Source organism: Coenobita brevimanus, chromosome 79, assembly GCF_032717465.1.
Source record: "Coenobita brevimanus isolate Jiangsu-jjx chromosome 79, ASM3271746v2, whole genome shotgun sequence".
Taxonomy (NCBI): Eukaryota; Metazoa; Arthropoda; class Malacostraca; order Decapoda; family Coenobitidae; genus Coenobita; species Coenobita brevimanus.
In genome coordinates this window covers 6352659-6375239 of record NC_137032.1, presented here as the reverse complement: position 1 = coordinate 6375239, position 22581 = coordinate 6352659, and the positions used below count along the sequence as shown (strand labels likewise).

Below are 22581 nucleotides of genomic sequence, written 5' to 3'. Positions count from 1 at the left end.
ATCACAACTGTCATCCATTCTCTCTACATGACTATACCATCTGATTACGCTCTCTTCGATTCTTGTGTCCACAGACTTCCTTACTCCGCATCTTTCACGAATCACATTATTTCGTATCCTATCCACTCTCTGCACTCCATGTACATTCCTCAGCAATCCCATCTCCACTGCTCTCACTCTTGACTTCTCAATTTCATGCCACACCATAGTCTCAGATCCATATGTTAAAGTTGGCACTAACACTCCTTGAAGTAAGCCTCGTGCAGCTGCAACACTCAAGCCTCTGTTTCTTATCAAGGCCTTCATTGCACCAGCTACTTTCATTCTTTGTATCACACTACTTTCAACTTCTTTTGCACATTTTCCTCTCTCTTCTATCACTGTACCCAGATATTTGAACTTTGTCACCAATTCCAGTCTCTCTCCATTCGCTGTAGCATCACACTGGGAGTCACCTTCTTTTTCAATAACCATGACCTTACTCTTTTCTACATTAACTCTCAAGACACGACGCTCAAAGACATCAGCAAAACTTCGCACAAACCTACCAAGTTCTTGTCAGGTATTTCAAGGAGTGCTACATCATCAGCATACAACAAATTTAAGATACTCCATCCATCATCATTCATTACCAAAACCATCCCGCTCCCCATTACTCGTGCTTTTTACTTCTCTCATCACCCCATCCATCTATATACTGTATATATATATATATATATATATATATATATATATATATATATATATATATATATATATATATATATATATATATATATATATATATATATGTGTGTGTGTGTGTGTGCGTGTGTGTGTGTTTGTGTTGAACAACCATGGGGACATCACACAACCTTGTCGCTCGCCCATACCGATCGTTAACTATTTACTTAGATGCCCATTTACCCTTACACATGTTTCACAACCATCATAAAAACTCTTGACGGCACCTAGCAGCTTACCATCTACACCGTACATGAGCAAAACCTTCCACAGTCCTTCTCTGTCTACTTTGCCTTATGCTTTTTCCAGATGCATGAATACCATAAACACCTTATAGTCCTTCTCACAGGCCTTCACCACTGTCTTACTGCAAATATTTGATCCACACATTCTCTGCCACTCCTAAAGTCATCCTGTTCTTTACTCACTAGGACATTTGATATCTCTCGTACTTTCTCTAAAATAATTCTTCCATATACTCTACCTTCCCTACCACACTCAATAAACTTATGCCACCATAATTCTTGCACTCTTCGCTCACCTTTATTTTTATACAGGGTACAATCACAGCCTTTTCCACTCTGCTGGCACAGTTTCACTCATCCATGCCTTCTTACATATCTCCAACAAGCACTTTATTACGCTCTCTCCACTACACTTAATCATCTGCATACACCTCATCAATCCTCCATCACTTCCCCCCCTCAGAAATCTTCATGGCTGACATTAAAATTTCTTCAGCTGATGTATTTCCTGCCATCACTGGCCTCTATACTAACAAGGTATATGGGCCTGATGGAGCCCCTCCTGTTCTCCTCAAGAACTGTGCTTCAGTGCTTACGGCCTACCTAGGTAAACTCTATCGCCTTTTTCTGTCAACCTGTACCTTTCCTTCTTGCTGGAAGTTTGCTTTCATTCAGCCAGTCCCATAGAAGGGTGACTATTCCCAACCCTGTAACTATCGTCTAATTGCTTTAACACCCGGTGTCTCAAAAGTTTTCGAGTCAATTCTTAACAGAAAAATTTTAAAGCATCTTTCCTATCACAACCTTCTTTCTGATTGTCAGTATGGGTTCCGTCAGGGACGCTCCACTGGAGATTTTCTTACTTACCTCTCAGATTCCTGGTCATCTTCCTATCGGGACTTTGGCGAAAGCTTAGACATTGCACTTGGCGTCTCAAAGCTCTTCGATCGAGTCTGGCATAAATCTTTAATTTCCAAACTGCCCTCTTACGGTTTCTATCCTTCTATCTGTGCCTTCATCTCTAGCTTCCTTTCTGGTCATTTTATAGCCGCTGTTGTAGACAGCCATCGTTCCTCTCCTAGATCTATCAACGGTGGTGTTCCTCAGGGCTCTGTCCTATCACCAACTCTCTTCCTTTTATTCATCAATGACCTTCTAAGCTGTACATCAAAATCCTATCCACTCGTACGCTGATGATTCCACCCTTCACCTTTTCATTCGGTTCCTGCAATGTCCATCTCAGCAATTGCTTCAGTAAACAAGGGATGAGGCTATGGCACACTAAATGTCTGACTTGGCTCGTATCTCTGACTGGGGTAAAAATAAACTTGTTGTTTTTAATGCATCAAAACTCAGTTTTTACACCTATCAACCCCACACAATCTTCCACAGGAGTACCCACTGTTTAATAATATCCAGCTCAATCCTGCATCATCCTTCAACCTGCGTGGGGTTTCATTCGTTCGGGACTTATTTTGGAAAGATCATATTGCATCTCTTGTAAAATCTGTTTCCAAGAGATTAAGTGTGCTAAGCTAACCCCGTACCTTTTTTATCCCTGCACAATCGTTGACTTTATAGACGGGTTATATTCGCCCCTGTTTAGAGTAAAACTCTTATGTGTGGGAAGGCTCCTTACATGCAGCTCTTCTCAATAGGGTGGAGTCAAACTCTTTTGGTTTCATTAACTCTCCTCCTCTTACTGGCTCCCTTCAACCTCTGTCTCTTCACCACACTGTTTCCTCTTTATCTCATTTCTATTGCTACTTCCATGGTCACTGCTCCTCTGAACTGTATGCTTACTTCCCTCCACCTCTACGATGGACATGTAGCACCTGTCTAGTAACAAACCTTCACACACATGATAATAATAATAATAATAATAATAATAATAATAATAATAATAATAATAACAGTAAATAATAATAACAATAAAAATGCAAGTTTGCAATATTTCACTAATACTCTTATAGTGGTCTCGAGAAATAAAAAGTTTGCCACTTTCACTAATACTCAAAACACAATACCATCAGTCTATCTATCTCACTCAAACACAATATGAAGCCATTAAAATAATACCAGAGCTACAGAATTTAGATTGAAGAAAATTTGTTGTTGTTGACCAGCTCCAGTCTGTGTGGTTGAGAAGACCAATCAACCAAAGACAAGCAACTGCTACTGCAGAGTTGTTTCGTGTTTATGAACCGATGTTTCCTAGCTGTTGAGAGTGCCTCATAGCAGTGAAGTGCAGGGAAAAGTGTAGAGCTTTTGTTCCTGGAAGCATGCCGCATCTGCATTACTCCATCCAGTTGGCAGGAGCAGTATAACAGGTTTCATATCACCCTGTTATCTAGTTATGTGGTTACCACCCAGCATTGTTGATGGATTCCTGGGTTACAGGAAACCATCGAGCTTGTCACTTATCGTACAGCTGCACATGTACACCACTGTATTTATAGAAGCTGGGAAAAGTATTTTACTTGTACTTTCACTTAAAAAAAAAAAAAAAGTTAGTTAACACTCACACTCTGTCACTTTCACCATGTCTCACTCTCTCTCACAGGGCACAGTAGTATTCGGATGCTCGGTACTGGTACACGAGGACTCCCAGTACTGGCCAGAGCCACGTGAGTTCCGGCCAGAACGATTCCTGGACAAGAATGGAAAGTTCATCTCACACAAGGAAGGATTTGTACCCTTTGGCATTGGTGAGTCAGCAAATAAGCAGATGGGTGGGTGGACAGATGAGTGGTGAGTGAGTAGGTAGGTAAGTCATTGGGTAGGTAGATGGGTGGGGACGTAGATGGGTGAGCAATTGGGTAAAGTGGGAAAGAGGGTGAGTGTGTGGGTGGGTGCATGGAAGGATAAGTGGTTCGTTGGGTGGGTGGGTACATAGGTGGGTTTCTGTGTAGGTAAGTAGATGGGTGGATGGATAGCTGGATAAGTGCATATGCAGGTGAGTGGGTGGTGGATGGGTATATAAGTGGGTGAGTACGTGGGTAGGTAGAAAGCGCTAATGACTACAACCACAACACATCACGCTGGTTTTCAGCTTTTAAGTGAATCACCTGTGTCAAAATAATCAATGGTTAAGCTAATTTCTTACCAACAATAGTATGGTACAGAGAAATCGCTGACAAGCAACTGACGTTAGAAGACAAATGAAAAATATTATATTAACCCCCCGTGTCCAGGCCAATTTTCCATCACTGACCCGCCCCCCACCATCCCGGCAGATTTTAGAAAAATGTTTTTTTCCTAAAACTTCCACTTCTTATGAGAAACATCAAAAATTCAGAGAGAAAATGCTCAGTTGAATTTAGAAATACCAAATACAGGTAAGTACCCCCACCTTGGTACCATGTTCCCTCATGCCAGGCTCCAGAGAAAACGACATCTTGGGAGGGGTAACAATTTCAAACCACTCATTATATGTAAATATTTATTTATTTGGTACGAATTTATATGTAATACAAGAGTATATTGGTCTTCAGACAATAATATCAGTGATATAAGTGTTGTTCACTAAACACATGGCACCTTCTTTTATGACATTACCACCTCATTACTTCTGCTTCTTTCTTCCCCTGGCTTATTTCTCCATTGTCCTCGACCTTAGGAACCATTTTTGCCTTGAATTTCGTCATTGGAGAGACCGTGGTGCGACATGTCTTTACTGGCCAGGTCACTGCTAAACAGGTGAGTTGCCGAGAAAATGGCGTGCGGGGGGGAGGGGGGGGTCAGGTGGGGCCAGGCATTATCCTCTCCTGGCATTGGGAAGAGGAAGGTCTCCCACATATGCCTACCAACAATCACCTGTGAAACTTGAAAAATGTGCAAGTGACGGACCTTGCAATTGCAAAACGTATGGATACGTCGTTGGGTGTCAGCGTGACAAAACGTAGTGACATATACATCGTAGGGAAGTGGTGGGTTAAGTAAAAGGTGGCTCTTGAGTGGAGTTGAAAATAATTTGTGCAGTGCGGTGAATGCTGCTGCCATGGTAACGATCATTCCGCTGCGAGTGCTGTTCTGAGGAACACGGGATATGTGAAGCGAGATTAAAACTTTGTTGAAGCATTCACTTCAACCAATGGCAGAAAATGAGTACATTGAAACATTGAGGGGTTTGTCAGTTAATGAACTGAACATGGTAACAGTAGTACAGCTGAAGTGTACCCTAAATGCTATGATAGCTTCATACAACCCAAATATTCAGTGTTAGTCATTTAACTAAAAAACATTAAAGAAGAAATAACACAAGTGAAGCATGAGTTTAAGCAACTGGCAGCAAAGCTTGATGATGCATGCAAAATAATTCACCACCGGGAGATATTTTTAGAATCCCTCGATGCTATATAGAGAAGAAAGAACTTTAGGAGCAACACCGACAAATGTCAGGCTGGGGCTACAAAGAAAAGAGGATACCTAGAACAAATATTGACACTTACGTTGTTGTGTGATTATGCCAGTTATATATCAACATTGTAGCATATTCAGTATTTATGGACTTTACAAAGCCTATGATGGGATTCCTAGAAATATATTATTAGAGCATTTTCAGTCATTAGGATGTTGTAAAGTTATGTTAACAGCAATCAAAAATATGAATTTGCACTAAAATACATTAGAGCTGCTACAGTAGAGGCCGCAGTCGGGAGGGTGTGCCCTCTGGTTGTATGTTTGTCATTGTATACATAGACAAAATCGTTCAAATCCTGAAACAATCAGTTACATCAATTGGTCTTCTAGGTGCTATGCATGTGCTCCTACTAGTGAACGATTCTGTCATATGTGCTACATCACGAGAGATGTGTAAGAAAAATTTAGATCTGGTGTTGAGGTATTATAATGAATAAATTATGGAATCAGACCAAATGAAAAGAAAAACTATTTTTATTTTCATAAATCGCAACAAGAATGACAAAACTATGTTGACGATTGAAGGTCACGAAATATGTTATTGTCAAAGATATTTGTACTTGGGTGCTTAGTTTACCGATACAAGGGAAATGGATGCAATGATAAGGCTGTATGAACCATTGGGGGAAACTGTAATGAACAAATATGCGATGTTTTGTTCTGCTAATACAAATATACCATACTGTTATAAGAGAAAGTGTTCGATGCAGCTGTCACATCAGCCCTGCTGTACAGTACTGAGACAAGGATAACAAATAATTGTTAGTCCATAACGAGACAATATAACAAATTAGTGAAATGCCTACTTGTAGTGAGAAACAATACATGTATAACCTGTGTCTTGTTGAGTTAGTGAGAAACAATACATGTATAACCTGTCTTCTTGAGTCAGGAACACCTCCGGTACAATTTATGAGAGCCATAAATAGGAAACGTTTCTTGGAGTATAAACTTCGGGTGCCTAATAATGAGGCATCATTTCATATTATTTACAATCTGTGCAATCTGTGAAAAACAAATACACCAGTCTACAACTTTACATGCAGAGTATTGCATATTGATAATAATATTAACTCAATGGCATGTATTATTTGGTTAACGAAAAACAATCCAGTCATTGCAACAAAGTATACCCTCTAATTATCGTCCAGTTACTTTAACATCTTGTGTCACAAAAGTTTTTGGGTCAATTCTTAACAGAAAAATTTTAAAGCATCTTTCCTATCACAACCTTCTTTCTGATCATCAGTATGGGTTCCGTCAGGGACGCTTCACTGGAGATCTGCTTACCTACCTTTCAGACTCATGGTCATCATCCTTTCCGGACTTTGGTGAAAGCTTTGCCATCGCACTTGACATCTCAAAGGCCTTCGATCGAGTCCGGCATAAATCTTTAATTTCCAAACTGCCCTCTTACGGTTTCTATCCTTTTATCTGTGCCTTCATCTCTAGCTTCCTTTCTGGTCGTTCTATAGCCGCTGTTGTAGACGACCATTGTTCTTCCAGATCTATCAACAGTGGTGTTCCTCAGGGCTCAGTCTTATAACCAACTCTCTTCCTTCTATTCATCAGTGACCTTCTAAGCTGTACATCAAACCCTATCCACTCGTATGCTGATGATTCCACCCTTCACCTTTCCACTTGGTTCCCGCAACGTCCATCTCAGCAGTTGCTTCAACAGACAAGGGATGAGGCTATGGCAAACCTAATGTCTGACTTGGCTCTTGACATGGGTAAAAATAATCTTGTTATTTTTAATGCATCAAAAATTCAGTTTTTACACTTATCAACCCGACAGAATCTTCCACAGGAGTACCCACTAATGTTTAATAATATCCAGCTCAATCCTGCATCATCCTTGAACATGCTTGCTTGGGGTTTCATTCACTCGGGACTTATCTTGGAAAGATCATATTTCATCTCCTGTAATATCTGCTTCCAAGAGATTAGGTGTGCTAAGCCGACTCCGTACCTTCTTCACCCCTGCACAGTTGTTGACTTTATACAAGGGTTTTATTCGCCCCTGTTTAGCATACAACTCTCATGTGTGGGAAGGCTCCACACATACAGCTCTTCCCAATAGGGTGGAGTCAAAGCCCTTTCATCTCATTAATTCTCCTTTTCTTACTGGGTCCCTGCAACCTCTGTCTCTTCGCTACATTGTTACATCTTTATCTCTTTTCTATCGCTACTTCAATGGTCACTGCTTCTCCGAACTGTCTGCTTGCATCCCTCCACCTATATGACGGGCACGTAGCACCTGTCTAGGAACAAACTCTCATCTCTTTTCTGTCCAAGTCTGTAATGCAAGAGTTAACCGTTACTCTCAGTCCTTCACTTATGCAACAGGTCACCTCTGGTACTGTCTCCCTCTGCCTGTATTTCCTACTTCCTGTGATCTCCAGTCTTTCAAACGCAGTGTGTCCAGGCATCTCGAAATGAATGGATCTTGAATTTGGCTCTCTTTTGTATTGCTTTTGTTTTTTTCTTGGAAGGAACGGTTTGCGGGCCCCTGACCATTGGTTCCTTCTTTGTCGGATATATATATATATATATATATATATATATATATATATATATATATATATATATATATATATATATATATATATATATATATATATATATATATATATATATATATATATCACGACAAGCATTCAAGGATTCGTTTGATGTCTCATAACCTAAAAATTGAAACAGGAAGATGGAACTGCACGCCACGAAAGCTGCGACTGTGTCAGTGTAACGGCGGTCATTATACAGAGAGTGTCATGTGTTGCTGTAATGTGCACTGTCCGCAAGCCTGTGTGATAAGTTTATGCAGCTTGATGTTAACAGCTTAAGCAACTTACATGGTGATGGGGACCTCCCGCTTGAGTTACGTAAATATATATACGAAGTTCTTAAACTGTATAAACAAAACTCTTCGCAAATATTGAATCAATCATATAATGTTATGCTACAACATTATTTTTGTTTAGGAGGATTACTATGCTGTGCTTAGCATAAATCAGTTTAGTGTAAAATTATTTTTATATATGGCTGCTCATTTATAAGGATAAAAATACTTTCCTGCTAGACCAGTCGTGTAGGAGCCTACTGTGTACACTTCTTCACCCCTGCACAGTTGTTGACTTTATACAAGGGTTTTATTCGCCCCTGTTTAGCATACAACTCTCATGTGTGGGAAGGCTCCACACATACAGCTCTTCCCAATAGGGTGGAGTCAAAGCCCTTTCATCTCATTAATTCTCCTTTTCTTACTGGGTCCCTGCAACCTCTGTCTCTTCGCTACATTGTTACATCTTTATCTCTTTTCTATCGCTACTTCAATGGTCACTGCTTCTCCGAACTGTCTGCTTGCATCCCTCCACCTATATGACGGGCACGTAGCACCTGTCTAGGAACAAACTCTCATCTCTTTTCTGTCCAAGTCTGTAATGCAAGAGTTAACCGTTACTCTCAGTCCTTCACTTATGCAACAGGTCACCTCTGGTACTGTCTCCCTCTGCCTGTATTTCCTACTTCCTGTGATCTCCAGTCTTTCAAACGCAGTGTGTCCAGGCATCTCGAAATGAATGGATCTTGAATTTGGCTCTCTTTTGTATTGCTTTTGTTTTTTTCTTGGAAGGAACGGTTTGCGGGCCCCTGACCATTGGTTCCTTCTTTGTCGGATATATATATATATATATATATATATATATATATATATATATATATATATATATATATATATATATATCACGACAAGCATTCAAGGATTCGTTTGATGTCTCATAACCTAAAAATTGAAAACAGGAAGATGGAACTGCACGCCACGAAAGCTGCGACTGTGTCAGTGTAACGGCGGTCATTATACAGAGAGTGTCATGTGTTGCTGTAATGTGCACTGTCCGCAAGCCTGTGTGATAAGTTTATGCAGCTTGATGTTAACAGCTTAAGCAACTTACATGGTGATGGGGACCTCCCGCTTGAGTTACGTAAATATATATACGAAGTTCTTAAACTGTATAAACAAAACTCTTCGCAAATATTGAATCAATCATATAATGTTATGCTACAACATTATTTTTGTTTAGGAGGATTACTATGCTGTGCTTAGCATAAATCAGTTTAGTGTAAAATTATTTTTATATATGGCTGCTCATTTATAAGGATAAAAATACTTTCCTGCTAGACCAGTCGTGTAGGAGCCTACTGTGTACACTTGTAAAATATTGGTGAATGAACTGACTAGCTAGGTAGGTGGGTGGATAGACAGGTGGACCATTGAACATGTAGCTGGGCGAGTATATACGAGTAGCATTCTATCATATTGTTTATAAAGGCTCCATCGTGCTTGCTTGCATCGGCCTTGGTTCCCCGAAGGCGGATCTCCATCCTGCTTGATCTCTGGCAACCTCCTTATCCAGTCCCCTAGTCCAGAGGTTACACTCTATGACTTTGTACTAGGCTTTTTTTCGGTCTGCCTCTTACAACCCTACCCATTACGTTCACACTTCTCACCTTCCTCACCCAGCTGTCATCGTTCGTCCTCTCAGGGTGCCCAAATCATCACACTATACCCCTCCTAATCATAACACCAATACAGTCCAGTCACCTCCTTCCTCTCAACTCATCAATTGTAATCCTAGCCTCTGTCCCTCCCCCACACACCTTGCATTCCCTTTGCACGGAGGGAGAGCCCTGTCGGTGTCAAAAGAGGCAACAGGTCCCTGAATTTCCTCCAACCACTCCTTATCTTAGCACCATCTCAAGCGCATAACATGTCCCCCAAATAACAAAACTCCCCCACACGCTCAAGGGAATCACCAGCATGATCAGTCCTTTGAAACCCGACAGTCTCTACATATCCTTCCTGACACACCGCACCCATTTATCACAAATACTGCACAAGATGGAGCTACATCCCACACCCTTGTGGCAAATTGCACATGGCCACACTCCCTTGGCTTCAAGACTAACGCCACCAGCCCTAGATATTATCACTTTTTTTTTTATTCGCATATACTTTCAAACTCTTGTGCCCCATTCAGTCTCTCCTTTTGTCAAAATCTGTCCTCCGTCTCCCTTTCATTCTCTGTAATCAACGTCAAGTCATCAGCATTGAGTATCTTCCATGGGAGTCCATTTCTGACGTTACGTTAGAGATCCTCAAGCACCAAAACAAACAGTAATGGCCTCAAGACTGACTCCCTGATGCACGCCAACGTTCACGGGAAAGGCATCACTCAAATCTCCGTTCACTGTCACCTACCTGCAAACATACACATGCATTGCCATAACCACTCTAGCCAGCTACTCCTCGATCCCATGCTCTCTCATTGCCCGCTGCACCACATCCCTAGGGACTCTGTCAAAGCCTTCTCCAAGTCAACAAAAACAAAGTACAGATCTCTTTCCTTTTCCATATATTTTCCCTATAGCTGCCGGACAGTGAATATGGCATCAGTGGTCAGTTTGCCTGACAAACCCAAACTGTATCTCATCAATATTCACTCCTTCCATAATCATGCCTTCTTGGACTCCATCCATTACCTTCATTATCTGGTCCAAAAGTGGGTTAACAAGTGTGTTGGTAGGTGGATGGATAGGTAGGTGAGCAAAAGAGTATGTAAATGAGTGGCTGGTGGGTAGGTAGGTGGGTGTGTGGGTAGATAGGTAGGTAGGTGGACGATTAGGATGGTAGATACAGTAGATAAGTGAGTGAGTGAGTAGGTACGGAAGGTTCTCACGATTAACTACTCCATTAATATCATTGCAATAAATAACAACTTATAGTGTGTCTGCCGATTCACAAATAACGTAAGGAAACACTCGAATAACACTGACATCAAGGAAAGCTCCAGTACATTAATAAGCTGAGAGCAACCATTAGCTCTCAAGTGCCAGTCTCATGATAAAAATCAAGCACCTCACATATTGCTCAGATTTCAGTGATTTCGTCCCTCGGAGAGAATCGAACACTGATTTCTGCACCTGATGCTCTAGGCCGAAGTAAGCAGTCCAAATACTCTTTTTATATAACTATACTTATGTAAATATTTGCCATTTTCAAGAATGTTTAGGTAGGATTACTGCTGGAAATTTTAAGGATTAAAGAATGTTTGGCTCAGAGAGAGAGAGAGAGAGAGAGAGGAAAAAAAAAAACTGACACCTTCAAGCGTCGACCTTACACCTGCTTACTCTTACAGCATAATTAGTTTAAAGTGACGTCGGGTTTAGTTGCATATCCATATCAATGAGATAAGCCAAACTTCCCGAAACAAAAGGTCGAGTTCACCAGGGACGAATTCACTGTAAAATGCCTCATTTTACGTAAGTGCTATATTGCGTAACTTCTTTAGGTTGATTATTTAGCAGTGTCCCCATGGTTGTTCAATGTATATATGGATGGGGTGATGAGAGAAGTGAAAACACGAGTAATGGAAAGAGGGATGGCATTGGTAATGAATGGTGATGGATGGAATATCTCAAATTTGTTGTATGCTGATGATGCAGTACTGCCTGCAAGTATCGGACAAGAACTTGGTAGGCTACTGCAGAGTTTTGCTGATGTCTGTAGGCGTCGTTCCTTGAAAGTAAATGTAGAAAAGAGTAAAGTGATGGTTATTGAGAGAGAAGATGACTCCAGTGCAATGTAACAGTGAATAGAGAGAGATTGGAATTGGTGAGAGAGTTCAAATACCTGGGTACAGTGATAGAAAAGAGAGGAAAATGTGCAAAAGAAGGAGTGTTAGTGCCAACTTTAACATATGGATGTGAGACTATGGTGTGGCATGAAAATGAAAAGTCAAGAGTAAGAGCAGTGGAGATGGGACAGCTGAGGAATGTATGTGGAGTACGGAGGGTGGACAGGATACGAAATAATGCGATTCGTGAAAGATGTGGAGTGAGGAAGTCGGTGGACACCAGAACTGAAGAGAGTGTACTGAGATGGTATGGTCATGTGGAGAGAATGGATAACAATAGAGTGATGAAAAAGTTATATCTGAGTGAATTTGAAGGAGGGAGGAGGCGAGGTAGGCCAAGGAGAAGGTGGAGAGATATGGTGGATGAATGTATGAGGAAGAGAAGTTTGGAAGTCGGTGAGGCTAGGGAACTGACAGGAGATCGAGCTGGCCGGATGAATTTTGTGAGAAGTGCATGATCAGGGATTTTTGTCACTCCTTTTTAACGTGGCAGCGTCTGGATTGACTCTGTCGGATACGATTATGTGAAGCTACAGAACGTGGTGAATGTTTTTGGCGTATCCGATAGAGCCAGGATTCCGGGGGCTTGAATGATGAGTGAATGGAAGCGTGGCCCATTGGATTGGGCAATTTTGGGCTGTCTGGACATTGCTACTCCACACCCTGCCCTTGGGTTGGAAAGGAGGTCCAGATGATGATGATGAGTCACGTTACTTTAATTAAAAAAAATATATATATATATATATATATATATATATATATATATATATATATATATATATATATATATATATATATATATATGCGGTAGGGGGGTTTATAAAAGTGAAGAAAATCCAGAGGCTTAGAAAAACATAATCAGGTCAATCTTTTTGTATACATTTCGATTTCAGTTCAATAATTTTGCTAATAACGGCGTTTTTCCCGGACCGTCATAGATGCCAGTCTTAGGAACACCAAGTTTCACAGAGTTGCTCAGTGGATGAATAAGTGAATGATAATCTTTAACGTACATCAGCTTTATTTTAGCCAGGCCGGCAACATCACCATCACCCCAGCCACGCAGCTACGGTGCAGTGCGACTTGGTCTCTCCCGTGTGAACCTCTGGGCCTTAAAATAGTCTAGCCTGCTGTAGCTCACTAGGGCTTCCAGATATATATGAAAAATATATATGATAGATGAGTCATTAAGAAAGCAATGAATAACTAAAAGCTGGAAATACCAAGTACCAGCGAGGAGTGCCATGGCGACAAACTACTCGAGCAGCGGGGAACTGTCATTCATGTCATGCTGGTCGTTGAGCATGTTTGTGTGCCATTCCTCTATGTTTCTCTTAATCCTCCCAACCCCTTTCTACTCGATGACTAACAGTATATAATATATATATATATATATATATATATATATATATATATATATATATATATATATATAATGCGAGGAAGAAGGAACCAAAGGCCATGAGCCTGCAATAACAGTTCCCTCCAAGAGAAAAACAAAATACAAGAGAGAGACAAATTCAAGATCCATTCATTTCAAGATGCATGGACACACTGCGTTTGAAAGACTGGAGATCATAGGCAGCAGGAAATACAGACAGAGGGAGACAGTTCCAGAGTTGACCTGTTGCATAAATGAAGGACTGGGAGTAACGGCTAACTCTTGCATTAGAGAGTTGGACAGAAAAGGGATGAGAGTTTGCTGCTAGACTGGTGCTATACGCCCGTCGTAAAGGTGGAGGAATGCATGCAGGCAGTTCAGAGGAGCAGTGACCATTAAAGTGGCGATAGAAAAGAGATAAAGATGCAACAGTGTGGCGAAGAGACAGAGGTTGAAGGGAGTCAGTAAGAGGAGGAGAGTTAATGAGACGAAAAGCCTTTGACTCGACCCTATTGAGAAGAGCTGTATGTGGGGAGCCTCCCCACACATGAGAGTTGTACTCCACACAGGGGCAGATAAAACCCCTGTATAGAGTCAACAATTGTGCAGGGGTAAAGAAAGAATGGAGTCGGCTTAGCACACCCAATCTCTTGGAAGCAGATTTTACAAGATATGTAATATGATCTTTCCAAGATAAGTCCCGAGTAAATGACACCCCAAGCATGTTCAAGGATGATGCAGGATTAAGCTGAATATTATTAAAAATTAGTGGGTATACCTGTGGAAGATTTTGACGGATCGATAGGTTTAAGAACTGAGTATTAGATGCATTATAAACAACAAGATTATTTTTACCCCAGGCAGAGATACGAGCTAAGTCAGACATTAGGTGTGCCATAGCCTCATCCCCTGTGTGTTCAAGTAACTGCTGACATGGGCGTTGCGGGAATCGGATGGAAAGGTGAAGGGTGTCATCAGCGTATAAGTGGATAGGGTTAGATGTACAGCTTAGAAGGTCATTGATGAATAAAAGAGAGTTGGTGATAGGACAGAGCCCTGAGGAACACCACTGTTGACAGATCTAGGAGAAGAACGATGGCCGTCTACAACAGCGACTATAGAACGTCCAGAAAGGAAGCTAGCGATGATGGCACAGATAGAAGGATAGAAATCGTAAGAGGGCAGTTTGGAAATTAAAGATTTATGCCAGACTCGATCGAGAGCATTTGAGATGTCAAGTGCAATGGCAAAGCTTTCACGAAAGTCCCGAAAGGAGGATGACCGGGAGTCTGAAAAGTAGGTGAGAAGATCGCCAGTGAAGCGTCCCTGACGGAACCCGCACTGACGGTCAGAAAGAAGGCTGTGATAGGAAAGATGCCTTAAAATTTTTCTATAGAGAATTGACTCGAAAACTTTTGAAATACAGAACGTTAAAGTAATTGGACGATAGTTGGAGGGTTGGGAGTGGTCACCCTTCTTTGGGACTGGCTGAATGAGAGCAAACTTCCAGCAAGAAGGAAAGGTACAAGTTAACAATACGAAATATATATATATATATATATATATATATATATATATATATATATATATATATATATATTGTTACGGTAGCGCCAGCCCGGGGCTATTACAAAAAGACAACAAGGCAGCCTTAGATGATCGGCCTCCACTGCGTCAAAAATAACGCAGACCCCGGCACTCATGCTCCGCAAACTAGAGAAAAACTGCGCAACGGAAAAACTTAAACGCAACACTCTGTACTTTGACTAACAAACGGAACAGCCTACCTATAGATCCAGCCTACTATCGTCACTACCGGAAGTAATACCGCCCGAGACAGTCTACAGGAACACCTCCCACTTACTTCCGGTGGTGACGACTTTCTACTTAACCCGTGTCCAAGGGGGAACGCAGTTAATAGCTCACGATGGTTCTCACTAGCCTTGTGCAAAGAGATGGGATTAACTGTGTAGGGGTTAGGGGTGTGTGTGTATGTACGTGTGTTGGGGAACGTTAACAAAGGCAGCGAGAGGACCACGGTGAGCCAAACTGGCCCTCCAAAGACAACACTGTTACAAAAACAAAATAAAATAACTACTTTCCTCAGTCAACAAACAAAAGAATAAAATAAACTTAAATGAAAACGCCAGCTCGGCAAAAAAAAATGACTGGGGAGAGAGAGAGAGAGTGTACAACACCCGATACTGAAGCTGGTTGGGAAGACACTGCCCTGATCAAGGCTCGTGTGCAGTCAAGCGCGAACGCATGAATCAGATTAATTAACAAGGAACTTAAATTCGTGCCTCTCTCTCTCTCTCTCTCTCTCTCTCTACAATGAATTGGTACTTCTAATGCAAGCAAAACATCATTAAATATACTGGTAGCTCACATAAGACAATCAAAATAATCAAATGCATACTCAGCATGGTATGAAATAAAATTGCCCTCAGTGGCAGGAACGAAAGAAACAAAAGAACTTGTAACACTCGCTAATGTAAACTCTGCGAATGACATGGATACATACTGCATAATCCCCTAGCCCAGCTGTAACGGCTGCACCCGTGGGAACGGAAAGGCGGACAGCGTAACACGCCCTTCCCCAAGGGAAAACTTTGAGCCCTGGATCAAAATTTTCGAATCAAGACCCTGACCTCTCCCTGGATAAGCAATCAGCAATTACGTTATCAATCCCTTTAATATGCCTAACTTCTAAATTGTACTCTTGCAAAAGCAAACTCCAGCGGGTCAAACGCTGGTTCTTAAATTTAAACTTGTTCAAAAACTGCAGGGGATGATGGTCTGAATAAATCTTGATCACAGGGCCAAAAGGGGGCAGGTGGACAGCAAAGTGTTGCAGGGCCAGGATAATCGCTAATAACTCCTGCTCTATGACGGAATAGTTCTTCTGGGCTCTATTAAACTTCTTTGAGAAGTATGATATGGGATGTTCAACCTGGCCCTCATCCGGCTGCATCAACACTGCTCCTACCCCTACTCGGCTAGCATCAACTGCCAGCACAAAATATTTGTCAAAATCTGGTGCACGCAATATAGGGTGGTGGCACAGCAGAGACTTAACAGTAGTAAAAGCTTGCTCACACTCGGCTGTCCACTGCCACTTCTTATCCTTGCACAATAAGTCAGTAAGAGGGGCAAGCACTGTGGAGTAATTCCCAATAAATCTTCGGTAATAGCCGATCATACCCAAAAGTCGCTGGAGGGCACGGCGACACTGGGGTGCTGCAAAGTTGGAAATGGCATCCACCTTAGCCCGAGGTGGAGCCACTTGCCCATGTCCTACAACAAATCCAAGGTACTGGACCTTAGCACGTACGAACTCGCACTTGTCTAACTTGACTACTAAGCCAGCTTCCTCCAACCGCTTAATGAGCATTTCCACATGATCAAGGTGCTCCTCCCACTTGGTGTCATACACAATGACATCATCGATGTAAACGACACAATTAGGTATGCCATCCACCACTTTATCCATAAGCCTCTGGAAAGTGGCTGGAGCATTCTTCAATCCATAAGGCATCACCTGGCACTGATATACTGCACCACTGACAACAAAGCTAGCCACTTGTTTAGCCCGTTCCGTCAGCGGGACCTGCCAGTATCCTTTTACTAAGTCAAGTTTGGTGATATAAGTGGCATTTCCCACCTCGTCCACGGAGTCATCGACCCGAGGCAAGGGATAAGCATCGGTCTTAGACAATGAGTTAACCTTCCGGAAGTCCACACACAACCTAACCTTCCCATCTGGCTTCGGCTGCAAGGTAACTGGTGAACTCCACTCACTGAAACTCCTCTTGATCAATCCATGGTCCAACATATACTTGATCTCATTATCGAGAGCTTTCTGTCTGATAGGGTTGATGCGGTAGGGAGCTAATTTTACAGGCTTACTATCCCCAACGTCAATGTCATGAGTAGCCCAAGTTGTCAATCCCGGTGAATCTCCAAAAACTTTCGGATGTTTCCATAATCTGTTGCACAGCTCTTCTCGCTTTACTGGATCAAGGTGTCTCAATTTCTCCACCAGAGCTGCATAACCATTGCCCTCCCATAGGTCAGCTGGTAACATCTCACCACGACTAAGCACTTCCTCCTGCTCCTCCAACTCACTACCAACCGCCAAAACTACAGGAGCGCTCTTATCCCTGGTTCCCTCAACGTCCACTCCAAAGTCACCTTCCAGGGACTGTGGCTGTAACCCTGGTCCACTACTCTCATCACCGGCACCAACAGCTCCCTCCACAGCACGTTCCTTTGATGCCACGTCCTCCCTTCCCCGTCCTTCACATCCCAGGTGAGAGACATCAGCAGTCATCCCACAATGAGAATCAACTGGGCGGTAGTATGGCTTCAACATATTAATGTGGCACAACTGAGTACTCTTCCGCCTATCTGGGGTGACAATTAGATAGTCAAGTTCCCCAACTCTCTTCTTCACAATATAAGGACCACTGAATCTAGCCGCCAGAGGTTTTCCTTGCATGGGCAGCAGTGCCAAAACTTCATCTCCTTGCTTAAACTCACGACTTCTGACCTTTTTATCGTAATGAGCCTTCATTCTCGCTTGAGCCCCGATTAGATGGTCATGGGCAAGCTCTAAAGCACAATGCAGTCTCTCCCGAGTGTGGCAGACATAGTCAAGCATGGATTCCTGGTTGCCAGATTTGTTGTTACTCCAGGCCTCTCGCACCACATCCAAGGGATCACGAACTCTGTGCCCAAACACTAACGCATTGGGTGAAAACCCTAACGACTCAGTTGGTACCTCTCTCACTGCAAACATAACAAAGGGTACCGCTAGGTCCCAATCCTTTCCACTATCATAGCAGAAGGTGCGCAGCATTGTCTTTAAGGTCTGATGATGCCTCTCCAGGGCACCTTGTGACTGCGGATGGTAGGCACTGGACAAAATGTGTTTGATGCCCAACTCTGTCATTGTCTGCTTAAACAGATTAAATGTAAAATTTACTCCAAGGTCTGACTGCAACTCCTTGGGCAGGCCAAAATGAGTAAAGAACAGGATAAGTTGCTTGACTACTGACTTTGCCTGCATGCTTCTGATTGGTATAGCCTCTGGGTATCGCGTTGTAACATCCATTATGGTTAACAAATACTTGTTTCCAGCAGAAGTAGGAGGTAAAGGGCCCACGATATCAATGATTACCCGGGTAAAAGGAGGTTCAACTGCAGGAATGGGAGTCAAAGGGGCCACAGGAAGAACTTGATTAGGCTTGTCCACTATCTGACACGTGTGACAGCTCTTGATGTACGCAGCAACTTGTCCCGGCATACTTGGCCACCAAAAGTTATATCTTAAGCGCTGCACTGTCTTTCTGTTTCCCAAGTGACCTGCTAAAGGTCCCTCATGTGCTAACTGTATTAACGGCACCCTATACTGCACAGGCACCACCACCTGCACTAACTCACCCACTCCTCCATCCACCGTGGCGCCAGTGGGCGTCCATCAGCGATGTAAAACATTGTCTTTAATTAGGAACTCCTCCTTACCACACTCCATACTTCTTTCTTCCCCTACTCGAGCAAACAAGGGCTTTAATGTTACATCCTCCTGTTGCTTCACCCTCAATTCTGCTGACCCAACACCCGCCAGCTCTACTGAGGACTGAGATAAGGGACTGGTCGGGACACTGGATTGCGAAGGGCGATCAATCTCAGCGCCACCTGTAGCACACTCGACAGGGGGAGGAATGTCAGACTCCACACTGACATCACCTCTACCCTCAACAGTGACACTCTGTTCCTCAGGCGCGTTTGACGGTGGTCCTGCATCCCCGCAGTCGACCCCAGCGTCCTGAAATTCTCCTAATTCAGTCGGTGGGCTGGGTTCAGTCTCCACACAGACACACTCAACACCACCTCTAGTGTCCTGAGTGGGAAGTGGGGCGGCGCCCATGCACGCATTCCCACTCTCCTCACCCACCACAGCAAAACCCTGCTCACTAGGTTCCTCCATTGGTGGCCCTGCCTCATCACAGTCGACCCCAAGAACCTGTGACTTCGCCAGTTCTTCCTCCCAGGCTGCAACCTGTGCCATAGATCTTGTAATTGCACAGACCGGGAACATGGCTTCCACTTCTGCATCAACTTCAATACCAATTTCTGGGGCGTCAAAACACTTCTCTGCCACAACAACTGGTGGGGGAAGAGATGGAAATACTTTCTCCCCAGCCAGGTCGTTCCCCAGCAGAAAATCAACCCCTTCTACTGGCATTACATCAGCAACAGCTACTTGAGCTGCAGCCTGAACAATGGGGCAATCGAGCTCCACATGAACATAATCATAGTATTCATCTGAGTTCATGCCTCTACACAGCACATACTTCCCTGAGTTTACAGGCCCTCCAGTCACGTTTCTGCACACAGACTGTTGTGCACCGGTATCACGAACCACAGTAACTGGATAACTGATCCCATGAATTTTCACTGTGCCGTGACACATAAAAGGTTTACACCAGTCTAGGGACGATTTCTGAGGCAGTTCATCCGGAGGTGGCGTAGCATGTTGGGTAACTCTTTCAGCCTGAACTGGCAGCGAGCACAGCCGGCTGCACTCCAGCTTTCCACAGACTTCTCCCTCACTGTTACCACTCTCCCAACTCCTCTCGTTCACCTGACTCGAACCTACAACTAGTGCCACTGGTTTGGCATTTTGGGAGGCCTTCCACTTAGGGCAGTTAGGCTTGATGTGCCCACTCTGTTTGCAAAAGTAACAAAGTAGCTTCAAACTGGACACAGGGCTCTTTCTCCCTGAATTCTTTTTCTCCTCTGTACTTCCCTTGGACTGATTCACGGGAGATTTATCCCAGGCAGGGCCACTCACAGTCCTCTCCCTGGAATACTGAAAATTAGCATACTTGACCCCCATACTCCGCAAGGCAAACACCCGGTCATCAGCCCACGTTGCTGCTTCCTTCAAGGTCTTAAATCTCTTCTCCCTAATTTTAACACCAATTTCTTTGTCAGCCATGTTGGTAAAATGTTCCATCAAAAGCAGTTCACGCACATCGTTATACGAAGTGGCGCTCTCACTCAGCAACCACTCGTCTAACGTCTGCTCCAGATACCTGGAGTAGGCCATATAGGTGTCAGCAGGTCTTTTCCGAGCACCACGGAACAACAACCGATAAGCCTCTGGTCTAAGTTCAGATGCCTTCAGGATGGCTGCTTTAAATTCATCAAAATCATCTACATCCTCAGGGCTCAACCTATTATACACTTCCAAAGCTTTTCCCTTCAGCACATTAGATACCAAGCCCACCCAGCGCTGCCTGGGCCACTCAAACTCCCTAGCCTTCTTTTCAAACCTGACAAACCATTCTGTCACCTTCAACTCATCAAACGCTGGCACTAATTTTAGACTCCTTGAGAACCAACTCTCCCTATCCTCTGCACGGCCTGAGGTATGGGTATCTGAAGTAGGTCTATTAGCAGTCACCTCCAAGCGAGTCTTCTCCAGCTCAAATCGCACTTTTTCACGCTGCAACTCCATCTCTTCTCTTGCACGCTGTATCTCCATCTTTTTCAACTCCAACTGCAACTGGGCCTCCGGTGACAAGACTCCAGGGTATATGGGAGTGGAATGAACAGCTCCAGGGAAAGCACTAGACATACCTGGGGGAACTGCTCTAAAATGGCTCGGCGGCATCATAGATGGTAATGGTGCGGTAGCGAAACGAGGCAGCTCAGCTCCATAGTTAAACTCAGGGCTCACACGGGGAGTACCTTTGCTATGTGCCTCTCGTTGTTCCATATCCACAGGTGACTCAGCACGTACGCGATCTGGTGTAGACACGCGTGACTCCATGGCGACAATTCAATGGCAGTACTGAATAATGAAATACTAATGCTGACTGAGAAACTACACACACATCAACTTCACCTCAAAGCACAGAGAACGCCAAGGTAACGATATCCTAGCAAGAAGAAGGCACTGCTAGGATATCCTGATGCGAGGTCGCCACTGTTACGGTAGCGCCAGCCCGGGGCTATTACAAAAAGACAACAAGGCAGCCTTAGATGATCGGCCTCCACTGCGTTGCAAAAATAAAGCAGACCCCGGCACTCACGCTCCGCAAACTAGAGAAAAACTGCGCAACGGAAAAACTTAAACGCAACACTCTGTACTTTGACTAACAAACGGAACAGCCTACCTATAGATCCAGCCTACTATCGTCGCTACCGGAAGTAATACCGCCTGAGACAGTCTACAGGAACACCTCCCACTTACTTCCGGTGGTGACGACTTTCTACTTAACCCGTGTCCAAGGGGGAACGCAGTTAATAGCTCACGATGGTTCTCACTAGCCTTGTGCAAAGAGATGGGATTAACTGTGTAGGGGTTAGGGGTGTGTGTGCATGTACGTGTGTTGGGGAACGTTAACAAAGGCAGCGAGAGGACCACGGTGAGCCAAACTGGCCCTCCAAAGACAACACGGTTACAAAAACAAAATAAAATAACTACTTTCCTCAGTCAACAAACAAAAGAATAAAATAAACTTAAATGAAAACGCCAGCTCGGCAAAAAAAAATGACTGGGGAGAGAGAGATACTGAAGCTGGTTGGGAAGACACTGCCCTGATCAAGGCTCGTGTGCAGTCCAGCGCGAACGCATGAATCAGATTAATTAACAAGGAACTTAAATTCGTGCCCCTCTCTCTCTCTCTCTCTCTCTCTCTCTCTCTCTCTCTCTCTCTCTCTCTCTCTCTCTCTCTCCAATGAATTGGTATTTCTAATGCAAGCAACACATCAATAAATATACTGGTAGCTCACATAAGACAATCAAAATAATCAAATGCATACTCAGCATGGTATGAAATAAAATTGCCCTCAGTGGCAGGAACGAAAGAAACAAAAGAACTTGTAACACTCGCTAATTTAAACTCCGCGAATGACACAGATACATACTGCATAATCCCCTAGCCCAGCTGTAACGGCTGCACCCGTGGGAACGGAAAGGCGGACAGCGTAACTATATATATATATATATATATATATATATATATATATATATATATATATATATATATATATATTTTCCCTTTAGTTATCTCTTGTCTTCTTGAGGGCCTTGCAGGGA

The 22581-nt window shown here is 43.2% G+C and overlaps 1 protein-coding gene across 1 annotated transcript in view; it reads left to right on the top strand.

The window, feature by feature from the left end:
• LOC145408988 (cytochrome P450 2L1-like) overlaps positions 1–22581 on the top strand; it is a 151507-nt gene that overhangs the window by 102289 nt on the left and 26637 nt on the right. The window contains exon 8 of the mRNA XM_080279560.1: positions 3532–3676. Within this exon, the coding sequence (XP_080135686.1) occupies positions 3532–3676 (145 nt within the window). The remainder of the gene's footprint in view (positions 1–3531; positions 3677–22581) is intronic.